General features: G+C 35.8%; 1 protein-coding gene across 2 annotated transcripts in view; it reads right to left on the bottom strand.

Moving 5' to 3' along the window:
* DNAAF4 (dynein axonemal assembly factor 4) overlaps window positions 1-16569 on the bottom strand; it is a 55907-nt gene that overhangs the window by 15795 nt on the left and 23543 nt on the right. For both annotated transcript variants that reach the window (XM_044232028.1, XM_044232029.1), the window contains exons 5-6: window positions 4306-4451; window positions 2896-3005 (exon numbers count right to left, since the gene is read on the bottom strand). In XM_044232028.1, coding sequence (XP_044087963.1) covers window positions 2896-3005; window positions 4306-4451 — 256 coding nt within the window. The remainder of the gene's footprint in view (window positions 1-2895; window positions 3006-4305; window positions 4452-16569) is intronic.

Here is a 16569-nt window from a genome sequence, read left to right as displayed (position 1 = left end):
AGATTCTTAAATACAGTGAACAAACTGGTAGCTGCCAGAGGGGAGGTGGGTAGGGCAGGTGGGTGAAATAGATGAAGGTGATTAAAAATAATCTTATTGTGATGAGCACTGAGTAACATATAGAAATGTTGAATAGTTATACTGTACACCTGAAATTAATATAACACTATGTGTTAATTATACTCGAGTTAAAAAATAAATTTAAAAAAAGAATCTTAACCAAGTAAACGAGGCCCCTGGTGATTTCTCTAGGTTCAGTTGTCATTACTCATAGCCTCAAATTTTATGTTTTAGTAAAAAACAAACCACACATAGTTCCTGTCCACACTATTTCTTGTCTTTTGAGCTTTTGTTCACATTATCTCACTACTTGAAATGAATGCCTTTCTTTCCTTTTCTCTTGAAACTCCTACTTATCATTAAGAGGAGCTCAGGTGCTATATTCTCTATGAAGCTTTTTCTGAACCTACCTTCCTCCCTTTAAAGGTAAGTACCCTCTTCTCATTTTTTTTTTATTTTTTTATTTTTACCTGACAGACAGATCACAAGTAGGCACAGAGGCAGGCAGAGAGAGGAGGAAGCAGGCTCTCCACTGAGCGGAAAGCCCGATGTGGGGCTCGATCCCAGGACCCCAAGACCATGACCCGAGCCGAAGGCAGAGGCTTAACCCACTGAGCCACACAGATGCTCCTCCTTCTCATTTTACCTTGTTGTTTTCTATGTATTGTACTTCCCACACAGTATTTTATAACTATTTGTTTATATCTATCTCTTCCACTGATCCTTGTAGCTCAGAGTCTAGACTATAGTCCAGTAAATTACAAGATCAACAGATGTTTATTTAATGGTAGAGTAAATGGAGAGGAAGGGAAGAAAGAGAAGGAATGATCATATAGGGCTTTAATGTTGGAAGTAAGAGAAATCAACCTGTCAGGCCCAGGCCTCTGACCTTCAGAAAAACTGACCCTTCAGCTCAACCCGACATATCAATCCCTGGTGTAACAGAAAGGAGAAAAGTCCAAGAACAGAGGAAAGATAAGAAAAGAAAAATATAGACTTGTGGTAGACAGGTAATAGAAAACTTCCCTCCCCCAAAAGATGTCCATATCCTAATCCTCAGAACCTAATCCTCAGAACCTACAATGGTGTCACCTAACAGGATAGGAAGGATTCCATGGCTGTGCTAAATTAAGGTCTTGAGGCGGGAGATTATGCAAATGAGACTAATGTAATCACAGGGATCCTTACAAAAGAAAGAGGTAAGTGGGAGAGTCAGGATCAGAGAAGGAGATGGGATTATGGAAGCAGAGGTCGGAGTGATGCAATTGATGGCTGGCAGCCAGAAGCCAAGGAATATAGGCAGCCTACAAACTAGAAAACAAAAGAAAACAGATTCTTCCCTATAGGCTCTAGAAGGAATACAACTGATACTTTGATTTTAGCCCAGTGAAACCCATTTTGAGCTTCTGACTTCTAAAACTGTAAGATAATAAATTTGTGATATTTTAAGCCACTAAGTTTATGGTAGATTGTTATGGCAACAATAGAAATATAATATAAAAGCCTATATAATGAAATATAACAAGTAACATCTAATGAGAATAGGCAAAGAGTAATAATGAAAAGCTAAAGAGAGTTTAAAGATAGTTTCATTAATAATAATGAAAACCTAAAGATAGGCATCTACAAAGGCCTCAAAATATGAATTCAAATTGCCATTCATAATGTATCAAAACTCACTGTTTTTAATAATTGTATAAAATAGGGGCACCTGGGTGGCTCAGTGGGTTAAGCCTCTGCCTTCGGCTCAGGTCATGATCTCAGGGTCCTGGGATCGAGCCCCACATCGGGCTCTCTGCTCAACAGGGAGCCTGCTTCCCCGACCCCCACCTCTCTCTACCTGCCTCTCTGCCTACTTGTGATCTCTCTCTCTCTATCAAATAAATAAATAAAATCTTTTTTAAAAAATTGTATAAAATATTCACACAGAGCAACAAGTAAATAAATGAAAGGATTTCCTGCATATAAAATGATAATTTATAAGATAATTTGGTAATCTTTTGAAGATGGAAATGAATAATCAAAGAAAATCTAATTTCTAAAAAACATATTTCTTTTTTTTTAAGAGAGGGAACTGTGATTTTGTTGTTGTTGTTTTTGTTTGTTTGTTTGTTTTTAAGTAAGGAGGAACACAGGGAGAAGAAGAAAAAGAATCTTAAGCAGACTTCATAGGAGGAGCCCAACACAGGGCTCCATCTCACAGCCCTGAGTTCATGATCAGAGCCCAAATCAAGATTCAGAAACTCAACTGACTGAGCCACCCAGGTGCCCCTAAAAAACACATTTCTGAGAGAGAGATTAGGAAGAACTTATGCTAAATGTAAGTGATTTTAAAAGGGATTTTAAGGGGCGCCTGGATGGCTCAGTGAGTTAAGCCTCTGCCTTCGGCTGGGGTCATGATCTCAGGGTCCTGGGATTGAGCCCTGCATCAAGCCCTGCATCGGGCTCTCTGCTCAGTGGGGAGCCTGTTTCCCCCCTCTCTCTGCCTGCCTCTCAGCCTACTTGTGATCTCTCTCTCTGTGTCAAACAAACAAATAAAATTAAAAAATATATATATTTAAAAAAATAAAAGGGATTTTAAATAAGTACACCAAAAGATGTCATATATTCCATTTCTGTGACATTTAAATACAAAAACAAATATAAATATGAGCCCTGTTATATGATCTGACTTTTTAAATAAGGAAGCCCTGCCTAACTTATTTATTTGCATTATCTTTGCCCAACAACACACACACACACAGGCACATATATGAAGATATCTTGAAGATGTACTGAGTACTAATGTATACCTAATTTATTATAAACCTCATAGCCTGAGTTCAAACAACTTACTTTCCTTTGTCCTTCAGCCATTCTGGGTTCTTTTCTTCTTCTTTTAAATCAGAAAGTTCAGGAATATCAGTATTCAGTGCTCTTCGTGCCTCTGCTTGTTTGTGTAACCACTGAAATCAGAGGATAAAGTCTAATGAAGGACACAAAAGTTTTATTTTTATTAACAGCTACTTTGAGATTTCTCAGCTCCTACCATGAGATGGAAATACTATTTGTTATGGACTGAATGTTTGTATCTCCCAAAATTCATATGATAAAGCCCTAATCCCAATGTGATGGTGTTTAGAAGCAGGACTTTTGGTAGGTAATTTGATTTAGATGAGGCCATGAAGTTGGGGTCCCCATGATGAGATTAGTGCCCTTCTAAGAAGAGGGAAAGACCAGAGCACAACTCTCGTTCCTCCACTCCCTGTACCTGATCTTGGAATTTCCAGCCTCCAGAACTTTGAGAAATGTCTGTTGTTTAAGCCACCCAGTCCAAGGTATTTTGTTATAGCAGCCTGAGTAAACTAATATACTATTTGATAATGTGATTTTAAACTTCCAGTTTTTAGCCTTTTCTGTTTAACATTACTAGCTGGTAAAGATCAGATGTATAAAAATTTCAAATCCAAATTTCACACAGATTTCTGGGAGTTCATGTGATGATTATTTTACTTTTCTTGTTTATAATATATTTGTTTTTCTATAATGAAAAATATAAATGACTTAAATAATTATAATTTTATAGTTCTAGATATAATAAATAATAAAATTCAAATAATAAAATTCAGAATTTATTATTCAATAATAAGAAAATAGTTAATATTTTTTAAAGATTTTATTTATTTGAGAGAGAGCAAGAGAGGGAGAGATTATAGAAGGAGAGAGAGGCAGACTCCCTGTTGAATAGAGAGCCTTACTCAGGGCTCAATCCTTGGACCCCAAGATCATGACGTGAGCCGAAGGCAGACACTTAACTGACTGAGCCACCCAGGTGCTCCCCAAATAGTTAATATTTATAAATTTTATGTCTTAAGGATCTTCTATTACTTCCACAACTTTTCAATTGTGAGAGGCGACAACTAATATCTTGTAGTAAAAAAAAAGCAGTTCTTAGTGCTTATATAACTAAAGATATAACATTCAAAATTCCAGGGCCCAGGAATTTATAAATGAATGAGAGATAGTCTAGAAAGTCACATTAGAAATACCTGATGATAATGATAATTAGTTGTAAAAATATATTAACAAAAATGTCCAAATCCCTTACCAAACACATATGGATCCCTTACCAAAACACAAGTTTACAAATCTAATATGCAAATGATGTATTTGATAAATTATGTGGCAAGTGTAACAGTAATAGATGAAATAAAAAATAAAGCATTTTCATTTGTGATCACTGTAACTAACAACAAGCATATCTACCTCTTCTTCTTCTGCTACTTGTGATTCTCGGAGAGCAGTTGGAAATACTCTAGGGGTAAAGCTGATTTTGATACTGCCAACAGAGCGAGGACCAGGAATACTGTCTTCCTTTAACTTCTCCAAAAATATATTTTCTGAATTTCTTCCTTGAAAAGCAATATTAACAAGTGAGTTATCTTCCTCTCATTTTCTAGGTAACAATCAAACTGACTTAAAGTAATTACACATCAAAGCTACCTCTAAAATCCTACACAAATAAACCAAAGATAACTTCTACTAGAAGGAATATAAAATCCCCTCATCGAAAGTGTGGCAGCTAGTTATCTCTTCTTTAATCAATGACCCCAGCTACTTTTCTAGGATTCTCTTTGCTAAAACACACAGTGGTTTAATTTACATTCACTCTAGGGAAGGGCACTCTGAGTATTTCTACATCCAGTTTAGAAAGCTGTCACTACCAATACTACCTCTATTTCCCTTAAGCTCCTATAGCAGTATCTTCTTTTTTTTTTTTTTTAACTACTTTTATTTATTTTTTTTCCAATTTATTTATTTTCAGAAAAACAATATTCATTATTTTTCCACCACACCCAGTGCTCCATGCAAGCCGTGCCCTCTATAATACCCACACCTGGTACCCCAACCTCCCACCCCCCCGCCACTTCAAACCCCTCAGACTGTTTTTCAGAGTCCATAGTCTCTCATGGTTCACCTCCCCTTCCAATTTACCCAAATTCCCTACTCCTCTCTAACGCCCCTTGTCCTCCATGCTATTTGTTATGGTCCACAAATAAGTGAAACCATATGATAATTGACTCTCTCTGCTTCACTTATTTCACTCAGCATAATCTCTTCCAGTCCCATCCATGTTGCTACAAAAGTTGGGTATTCATCCTTTCTGATGGAGGCATAATACTCCATAGTGTATATGGACCACATAGCAGTATCTTCTATAAGCCTCCTTGTGGCAGTATAAAAATTTTTCAGCCGTAAGAAATTGCTAATGAGAATAGGCAAAGAGTAATAATGAAAAGCTAAAGATAGTTTGATGTAATAATGGTTAAGCCAATATAAGAGAAGAAATCAATGTGTTCTATGTGTTAGAATATAATTAGAATAAATCTATGTGTTAGAATATAAAATATATGAATAAAAGGAAGGGTAAGTTTAAAAATTGAAAAAGTACAAAAAATATGATACACAGATTTAAAAGGCAATATCAAAACTTAAAAAAAACAGATTTTCCACAAATACAAGAGTAATATCCTTGATATAAAATGCATACATACAAAAAGGAGGAAAAAATAAGAACTGAAACAAAATTTGAGTGCAAATTTTCTGGATGTCTGTGGTTGAGACATCTATCTTCCAGTATTCTATCCATTCTTCCCTCTTCCTTTTAGAGAAAGAATTTGAGTTCTAAACTAGGCATATGACTATTGTCAGGCTAGAATCTACATAACCCAGACTCCCTTGAGATTAGATGTGATTATATGCCAAATCTGAGGCAACAAAATGTGAATAGAAGTGATGTATGCAATGGATCATTTTATAGGTACATCTGCTTGCTGTGGACTCCTCTTACCTCCTTCCCAGTGGCTAAAACTCACTGCCAACCTTGGCATCCAGAGATGGAAGTCAAATGGTGTGATGACAGAGATGGCACTGCCAGCCTGGATGGCCTTGTAGGAAATCATTTATCAAGCCTACATGGGTCACTGTTACATAACAAGTATTGGATTATGGAGAACTAAATTTCTGTCTCATTTGATCTGTAATTTTGGATCTCATTACCACAACTAGCTTTCACCTACCAAATACAATGTCCCAAGAATTTTATATCCAAGTAAACTGTTGCTTACTTATAAAGGCAAAAGATACTCCTAGATATCTAAGAACTAAGTAAATATACTACTTAGCCATCTTTTCCAAATAAATCAATCAAACCAATGTTCCAGAACATGGAAAAATGAAACTAAGAACCCAGGAGTGAGGAAATTAAGGGTAAAAATGAAAAGAATTAGTTTTCTATACAGTGGAGAACACACTAAAAATGTTGTGAATAAGATTCTTAAATGTTAGTGTAACAGAAGGAAAACAGAAAAAGTAAAAATGAAGTATATAACTTCAGATTACTATACTAATGATTACTAGGATACAGAACATGAAGGGAATAAGCACTATTTTCCATAATGAGGAATTAAAAATTTATTTTCTTGGGTGCGTGGGTGGTTCAGTGGGTTAAGTATCTGCCTTCAGCTCAGGTCACTATCTCAGGTTCCTGGGATCAAGTCCTGCATCAGGCTTTCTGCTTAGTGGGAAATCTGCTTCTCCCTCTCCCTTTCCCTCTATACTATCCCTCTCTCTCTCTCTCTCTCAAATAAATAAAGAAAATATATTTTTTTAAGATTTTCTTTATTTATTTATCAGAGAGAGAGACAGAGAGAGAGCGCACAAGCAGGCAGAGGCAGAGAGAGAAGCAGGCTCCCTGCCGAGCAAGGAGCAGTATGCGGGACTCGATCCCGGGACTCTGGGATCATGACCTGAGCTGAAGGCAGCGGCCTAACCGACTGAGCCACCCAGGTGTCCCAAATAAATAAAATCTTTAAAATTTTTTTTATTTTCTTATTAATTTTGCTAAAATAAACAAATGTTTTTAAATGTTCATGAAAAACATTAACATAACAACCAGTTACATTAAAAATAGGGTATCTAGCTTCCAAACCCTTACTGTAGAATAAGACGAGTAGTAAAACATAAAATAAAAATAAATTAGCACAGGTTTCTAGAAACACAATATAAAGTTTTTAAAACTTTTTACAATCTCTAGATAAAATGCAATAAACACATAAAATGCTTGATAAAATATAGAAAATAAATAAAGTTTCAAATATACAATTCAGTTTAAAAAGTAAGCAAAGAAAAAGTCTTAATCAGTGATTTTATAGCTGGTGTAATCTAAAAGCTGACAGAAAGCTGTTTGGAAAGATATTTAGATCTATATCTAAAATACATATATAAAGGCTAAAGGCTGGAAATTTAACGCTGATACAGTTACAGAGGTAGGAAGCTGGAAATGAACCTAGAAGCTTAGAAGGGCTGCTCTCTTAGTGAAAAGGACATTTATAAAATCACTGTCCACTGGTCCAGGAAAGTGAAGCCTATTCTTCCTGGGGCTTTGGACAGGAGGAGAAAAAAATATCTCTTGTGAGAAATCAAAACTCTAGGTATTCCTCGTGAGCAATTCTTACTTCCACACACCATAAAACACCTGAGATTTTTTAATATGTACCCATTAAAAAAAAAAAAACCTTGCAGAAGAGGGACACACAATCAAAAATTACAAATTACATGAGAAAACAATGCAGTATAAAGGACAGTAAGCAGACACAACAAACAGGAGGTATGGCTTCTTAAGCATTTGAAAAAAAACAGAACAATCTGAAAGAGATAAAATAATTTCAAACATGTTTATTTAAAGAGCAGAGACAAGACAAATCCATAATGAAAAATGAAGAAACTAATGACAAAAGAATTAACAACAACAACAAAAAAAAAACAGATGGAACTTCCAAAATGAAAAATATTGCCACTGAAATTTAAAACCTTTAGTATAAGGGACGCCTGGGTGGCGCAGTTGGTTGGACGACTGCCTTCGGCTCAGGGCGTGATCCTGGAGTCCCGGGATCGAGTCCCACATCGGGCTCCCAGCTCCATGGGGAGTCTGCTTCGCTCTCTGACCTTCTCCTCGCTCATTCTCTCTCACTGTCTCTCTCTCTCAAATAAATAAAATAAAAAAATCTTTAAAACCTTTAGTATAAGTTTAACAGTACATTAAGCATAGTTGAAGAAAATTTGCAAACTAGAAGAGATCTGAAGATAATATATAGAATGTGGTCAAGAAATACAGAGAACAGAGGAAGACAATAGCTTAAAAGTTCCCAGAACTTTACTGAAGACATAAGTTCTTTGACTAAAAGTATATTCCATGTTCTGACTTTATGAAGCAAATAAATTAAAAACTGCACAGAGACTAATAAAATCAAAGTACATCAAAGTGAAGAATTTTAAAGCAGCCAGAGACAAAGGATGGATTAATTTATAAAGGTTCAATAGTTAGATCAAGAGCAGACTTCTCAGCAACATTAGAGGGCAAAAGGCAATAGAAAAATACCTTCATATTACTGATGGAAAATAACTATCAATGAGGAATTCTACAACCACCCAAACCATCCTTCAACAACACGCACAAGATAAAGATAATAACTGAATTGAACGCCCTACAAATCTTCATTAAAGAACTACTAATGGATTTATTTGTAAAGGGAAGGCAATTTAACCCACAGATGTGAAACACAAAGAAGCAAAGACAAATTAAAAATCCATAAATATGCATCAGACTAAACAGTAATGACTGTATAGTGGGAAAAAAGCCATACTAACAGTGATGACTAAATTTGGGATTTAAAAATAAAGTGAAGTCGGGGCACCTGGGTGGCTCAGTGGGTTAAAGCCTCTGCCTTCGGCTCGGGTCATGATCCCAGGGTCCTGGGATCGAGCCCTGCATCGGGCTCTCTGCTCAGTAGGGAGTCTGCTTCCTCCTCTCTCTGCCTGCCTCTCTGCCTACTTGTGACCTCTCTCTCTCTCTCTTTCTCTCTGTCAAATAAATAAAAAATATCTTTAAAAGCAAATAAATAAAAAGTAAAGTCAAGTCAACTGATCTCCCTTCCCTCCAAAAAACTGGACTAAAATGTTTAGACAATTTAATAGAAGATGGGTATCACTGGACCTTACACACTAAACTTCCTTATAATATTTACAGGAGTGGTAAAGATTAACCTTAATCTTTGTTTAATATCTTTGTTAAAATAATAAGAATTAGGGCGCCTGGGTGGCTCAGTGGGTTAAGCCGCTGCCTTCGGCTCAGGTCATGATCTCCGGGTCCTGGGATTGAGTCCAGCATCGGGCTCTCTGCTCAGCAGGGAGCCTGCTTCCCTCTCTCTCTCTCTGCCTGCCTCTCCATCTACTTGTGATTTCTCTCTGTCAAATAAATAAATAAAATCTTTTAAAAAAATAATAAGAATTTTATCTATGTACCAAAACAGATACAAAAAATTTAATATTAATCATTCAAAGAACAAAAATAGAATACATACCTTTCAAATTAGTAGAAAGGAAGTAATCAAGAACATTTTTTAAATCCAAGGCAGAAAAATAGAAGAAAGAACCAAAAAGAAAGTCTGGTAAATATCAACTGTGAAGTAAGATAGTAGAAGAATATCCTAAGACATTAGGATACATTTTATTTATAATAATAAATCTAAGTGGCCCATAGCTTATTAAAAGAAAGCCTTAGGATAAACACAAATACACACCATAAACTACAATCTAGAAACACACCTGTAACATAATGATACAGGAAATTTTAAATATGAGAACTATAGTCATTCCCATTTTATATATTTCAAAACTAAAAACAAAACAAAATGAAACAAAAAACAAAACAAAACAAAAAACCCACACACACACACAAAAAAAACCAAAAAACTCTCTACAAATTCAAGGGCCAAGGGAAAAAATGATGATGAGTTACAAAATATTTGCAACTAAACAAGAACAAAAACACAAGATTCCAAGACTTGTGAATGTATTAACATACTCTTTAAGACAAAAAAAATTTAACTTAACATGCATGTATTAAAATATTCCAAAATTAATGAAAACAAGTTGGACAAAGAACAGAGAAAACCTAAAGAAACTAATGTACCTCTATAAAATATTCCATGCCCAGGCATTTTAGGGGTAGTTTAACTAAACCTTTGAACACCACATATTTCATAGTGAATTAAATTATTTTGAAGAATAAAAAAAGAAAAAAGGTACAATTCCCAGCATACTGAGCCATAAATATTGTTAAGACTTTGCATATCTGAAAAGTCTTTATTCTACTTCACACTTGATTATTAAGCTGGGTATAGAATTTCACACTGAAAATTATATTCACTCAGAATTTTGAAGGCACTGACCCATGTTTCAGGATTCCAGTGCTGAGGTTAAGAGGACAGATGCTAACATTCCCAGTCCTTTGTGCATGATCTGTTTCTCTCTCTTTTTTTTTTTTTTAAGATTTTACTTATTTATTTGAGAGAGTTTTATTGAGAGAGATCACAAGCAGGCAGAGAGGCAGGCAGAGAGAGAGGAGGAAGCAGGCTCCCTGCTGAGCAGAGAGCCCGATGCGGGGCTCGATCCGAGGACTCGGAGTTCATGACCTGAGCCCAAGGCAGCAGCTTAACCCGCTGAGCCACCCAGGCGCCCGATCTGTTTCTCTTCTCTGAGAGCTTTCTCAATCTCTGCCAAAAGTGTGCTGAGGGATGCCTGGGTGGCTCAGTCAGTTAGGCATCCAACTCTTGATTTTTGGCTCAGGTCATGATCTCAGCATTATGAGATCGAGCCTCACAGAAGGCTCTGAGGGGGGTGTGGAGCCTACTTAAGATTCTCTCTCTCCCTCTGCCCCACCCCCTGGCTCATGTGCTCTTGTTCTCTCTAAAAAAGAGAAAGGAAAATATAAAGTGTCTGAAATTTCATGTGTTTTTGGCATGAATACTATAAAATCTGCCGTGCTGGACAAGATAGACTCTTTCAATGTGGAAATTCATTTAAGTTTTCAGAAGTTTTGCAACATTAAAAATATTATTTCCTCTCTTCTGTCTCTCCCACCCTCTTTCTTATACCCCTAGTGAATGTTGAACATCCAGGATGGATACTCTGATTATTTTATCTTTTCTATTTCAAATTTTTTTGTCCTTTTTTTCTACTTTCTGAAAAACTTAGAAAACATATTCCAACCATTTGATTAAATTTGTAATTTTTATTGCATTTTAAATTTCCAAACTGTTTTATTCTCTTAATATTCCTTACTATAGCCTCTTGTTCTTAATGATTAAAATATGTCTTAAATGATTAAATGTCTTAAATGATTAAAATATGTCTTAAATATGTCTTCATCTTTCTGAAGACATGTTACAATTAAGTTTTCTTCTGTTCTTCTATTACTTGGTTGTTCCACGTTTCTATATCTTGCCTATCTCCTCCTATAAAAGTATAAAAATTCTGACTGAAGTTCTATGTACATGAATCTGAAATCTGTTGACTGGTAATTTTCAGCAGGGAAAACCATCTGGGCCATTACAGATGTCAGGATTTTTTCATCCTACACTCATTAGCTTCCCTATGGAAGAATTCTCTAATCTGCACCCCAGGTGCACTGGGCTTGTGAATGCATATATGCAAGAGCTAAGGGTAGAGGAGGGCTGGAAGAGATCCCTCGGACCGGTATTTAGATTTACACAATGTTGACTTTCGCTCTATCAATTTTCAGAGCAGAATCTGTAGTCTTCAAATATGCAGAAAGTAAACACTTGATCTTCTGTCATGATCTGGAAATCTGGTAGTGAAACTCTATTTACACACTTTCAATCAATCCTTTTTCTTTTTTTCCAGACTTACATTTGCCCCTACCTTTAGGAGTACCTAGTTCTTCAAAGCTGAAGAAGGACAAATCCACATGGCCTAAAATTTCATTTATCCATCTACCATGCTTTTAGTAGCTTCGCAAGCAAGTCAAAAGTACTTCAATAGAATAGGCTGGTACTAGTAACTGAATTTCTAACAAGATACAGAAGGCCCCATACTTAATTAATTAGATGCTCAATGATTCCTCTTTCCCAGTCTCCTATAAATATACACAATAGTACAAGGGCCAGGACCTTCAAAATAGGCTTCATTATGGCTGGCCTTAAGCATTAACTGTGGAATAATAAGAACCTGAAGGTATTATATGCATTTTGATGCTGTTCTACCTAAAAGTATTCCTAATAAACTTTATTCAGTTTAACAAAGAAATAATCCAGGTACAATAAAATGTACATGAAATAAAATGGGGCACCTGCGTGCCTCAGTAAGTTAGATGTCCAACTCTTAGTTTCCACTCAGGTCATGGTCTCAGGTTCATGCGATAAAGCCCCATGTTGGGCTCCATACTCAGTAGGGAGTCTACCTGAGATTTTCTTCCTCTCCCTCCCTGCCCCTCCCCCAGCACTCCCATACACGCATGTGCTTGCGCTCTCTCTCTTAAATAAATCTTAAAAAAAATAAATAAACTGTACTCATTTTAAAGTACATTAATTCAATGAGTTCTGATAGATGTGTGTACCCATGAAATTATAATCATAATGAAAATGGAAAATTTCTATCACTTCTAAGAGTCCCCTATTGTCCCTTCCTTTTATTTCTGGCCCCAGATAACAATTGATATACTCTCAGTCATTATAAAATGGTTGGTATTTTCTAGAATTTCATATTATGGACTGTTGCAGTATCATTTATTGCAGAATAATATTTCAGTTAATGAATCTATGAGAATTTGTTTATTCACTCATCTAGTGATGAGCATCATTTCCAGTTACTCACTATTATGAATGAGGTTGCCATGAATATTTGAATACAAGTCTTCAGGTGAATACATCTCTCATGTGTAAATACTGAAGACAAGAAAGACTGAGTTATATGATAAGTGCATACTTAACTTTCAAGGGAAGAGCCAAACACTCTTGCAAAGTCATTGTACCATTTTACATTTCTACCATCAGTGTATACTTGCAGCATATCCTCAACAACAATTGTGCTGATGATCTTTAGTTTTCTGTTTTATCATTTTATTTTTTTTTAAAGATTTTACTTATCTATTTGTGAGAGAGAAAGAGCACAAGTAGGATGAGCAGCAGAGAAGAGGGAGAAGCAGGCACCCAGCTGAGCAAGGAGCCTGATGTGGGACTTGAACCCAGGACCCTCAGATCATGACCTGAGCTGAAGGCAGATGCTTAACTGGCTGAGCCACCCAGGCATCCAGTTTTAGTCATTTTAATGCATATGTACTATGGACTGTATCTCACTGTGGTTTTAATCTGCATTTCCCTACTAACGAATAACATTGAACATCATCTTATGTGTCTGTTGGTTGTTCATGTCTTCCACTGCGACAAGACCATTCAAATCTTCCATCTAATTGTTTACTGGATTGTCTTCTTACATATGTATTATGTACATATGTACATAACTGTCTCACTGTGTAGTGAGGCAAGAGTCTACTTTCATTTGTTTCCATAAATATATCCTGACCCGTTCCTTTCCCCCATTGAATTACCTTGCTACCTTTCATTAAAATCACCGAACCATACTTATATAGATTCATTTCTGGTCCCTGTACTCTGTTGTTTTGAACTTATCCTTGTCCTTTCACCAATTCCATCTTGTCTTGATTATGGTAGCTTGATACTAAGTCTTCAAATGAGGCAGTGTGAGCCCTATATCTCTGCTCTTATTTTTAAAAGTTCCTTTGAGGGGCGCCTGGGTAGCTCAGTGGGTTAAGCCACTGCCTTCAGCTCAGGTCATGATCTCGGGGTTCTGGGATCGAGTCCCGCATCGGGCTCTCTCCTCAGCGGGGAGACTGCTTCCCTTCCTCTCTCTCTGCCTGCCTCTCTGCCTACTTGTACTCTCTGTCTGTCAAATAAATAAATAAAATCTTTAAAAAAAATTTTAAAAAAATAAATAAAACTTCCTTTGACTATCCTTGGTCATTCACACTCTCGTATAAATTTTAGGATCAACTTGTCAATTTCTACAAAAAACTTATCAGAATTTCTAATGGATTTACATTAAATCAACACATCAATTTAAGAATAGACATCCTAACAATATTTAGTTTTCCAACTCAGGAACATGTTGTATCACTACATTTATTTAAGACTTTAAAACATCTCTCAACAGTTTTTTGATAGTTCTCAGTGATATGGTCTTTCATTTCTTTTGTTAAATTTTTTCCTAAGTATTTTCTCTTTTAGTGCTACTACAAATTAATTAAAATTTAATTTTCCAGTTCTTTGCTGCTGATAAAATTTTAAGTGACTTTTATAGCCTTATATCATGAGACTTTGCTAAATTCAGTTATTAGTTCTAGCAGTTATCCTTCAGATTTCTCGGGAAATCCCTATCAGGAAATACACAATCATGTCATCTATAAATACAGTTTTACTTCTTCCTGTCTAATCTTTATGCCTCTCATTTCTTCTTGTCTTAATGTAATGGTTAGGACTTCTAGCATAATGTTGAATTAAAACAGTGAAAGTGGACATACTTGCCTACTCCTGGAACTACAGGGCAAGGCAAAGTATTCATCAATAAATATGAAGCTTACTATACATTTTTTGTACACTCTTACTCACCAGAGTAAGAAAGTACCTTTCTATTCCTAATTTGTTGAGAAATTATTTTCATAAATGGGTGTTGGGTTTTATCAAATGCCTTCTGCAATAGAGAAATGGTCATATGTTTTTTCCTTTACTCTGTTAGTACAGTTATTACATGGAATGATTTTCAAATGCTAAACCAACCTTGAATTCCATTATCCATTTCTATCAGTCAAAAATTCTCCAGGCTATGTGGAAACATGACTATAGTTGTTTAACCAAGGATGGGTTTATTTTCTCACTTAACAAACTTGAAAAAAGGTGATTCAATGCAGAGGTACCATCTTTCCAATGTCATTAATGTCCCAAGATCTTTCTTCTCCCCTATTCCACCATTCTTAGGGTATGTCTTGCCTCGTTGTGGTTTTAAAATAGCTAATGAATTTTTTGCACCGACTTTCATCTTAAGTAGGAAAAGGAAAGGAAAAGCAAGCAGTAAGGAGTAATACTTTTCTATAAATCTTTAGCAGATTTCTTCTTGCATTTCCTCAAAATTTGTCACCTGGTTACATCTAGTTATACAAGAGTTTGGGGAAGTAAGATTTGCTTGGTTTTGTTTTACTAATTTAAAATGACTTTGTAAAAATTTCAATGTGTGCTTTTTCTTTTTTTTTCTTTTTTAAAATTTTATTTTATTTTTTCAGTGTTCCAAGATAAAGCGCTTTTTCAGTGTGTTGCCTATTTTTTTATAATAAAAAATTCAAACATATATAAAATAAGGAAGAATAGAATAATTAACTGTCATGCATTCATAACCTGCCTTCTATTATCAACTCCTGGCCCATATCACTTCATCTTTATTTCTACCTACTTTCACATACCATGTTATTTTGAAGAGAATCTCAGACATCAAATACTATACTTTCACCCATAAATATCTCAGTAGGTATCTCTATGAGATAAGGGCTTTCTAAATCTAACTACAATTACATTATCACATCTCAAGGGAAAAATATAATTATTCTTTAATTTCTTCCAATATCCAATTGGTATTTAAATTTCTAAAAGGCAAGGTGTTTAGCTAAACACATTTCTTCTGTCCCTTCCCTGAAACCATGATTCTGTTGGCTCAGTGGGTTAGGCCGCTGCCTTCGGCTCGGGTCATGATCTCAGGGTCCTGGGATCGAGTCCCGCGTCGGGCTCTCTGCTCAGCAGGGAGCCTGCTTCCTTTCCTCTCTCTCTGCCTGCCTCTCTGCCTACTTGTGATCTCTCTCTGTCAAATAAAGAAAGAAAGAAAGAAAGAAAGAAAGAAAGAAAGAAAGAAAAGGAAATCTGCAGCACCTGCCACACCATTTGCATTCTGTATATAGAAAGTGGCTTATCTATTATATTACTATAATAGTGTATATAAAAGTGGCTTATCTAATACATTACATATACTCTTATTATACATTGAGTCTTACTTGTTGATGTGCCAAAAAATAAGAGTATAATAATCCAAACTCCAAACATTTAATTTGATTTTTATTTTTTTTTTGAAGATTTTATTTATTTATTTGACAGAGAGAGATCACAAATAGGCAGAGAGGCAGGCAGAGAGAGAGAGAGGAGGAAGCAGGCTCCCTGCGGAGCAGAGAGCCCGATGCGGAACTCGATCCCAAGACCCTGAGATCATGACCTGAGCCGAAGGCGGCGGCTTAACCCACTGAGCCACCCAGGTGCCCTAAGTTGATTTTTAAAATCACATAAAATCTTATCAAAATTTTTGCTTGTTAAATCACCTTAATATAAAATATTAGGCAGCTTTCATCAAAATGACACCACTCAATATTGAAGTTCTAGGTCCAGAAGAGTATGAAGCCCACAGCACATTTAATTCCTCTGCCCTGCAAAGTAATCATGCCATAGCCTGACGCCTAGCGTCACATTAAGAGACAAAATTAGTGGGGTGTGTTATATTAGGGGACTGGTAATTAAAACTTCTGAAGTTTTGCTACTTCATAATTAGTAATACTTTGAT

This window comes from Neovison vison, chromosome 13 (genome assembly GCF_020171115.1).
Source record: "Neovison vison isolate M4711 chromosome 13, ASM_NN_V1, whole genome shotgun sequence".
In the NCBI taxonomy this organism is placed as follows: domain Eukaryota; kingdom Metazoa; phylum Chordata; class Mammalia; order Carnivora; family Mustelidae; genus Neogale; species Neogale vison.
This window is presented reverse-complemented; position numbering and strand designations above follow the sequence as displayed.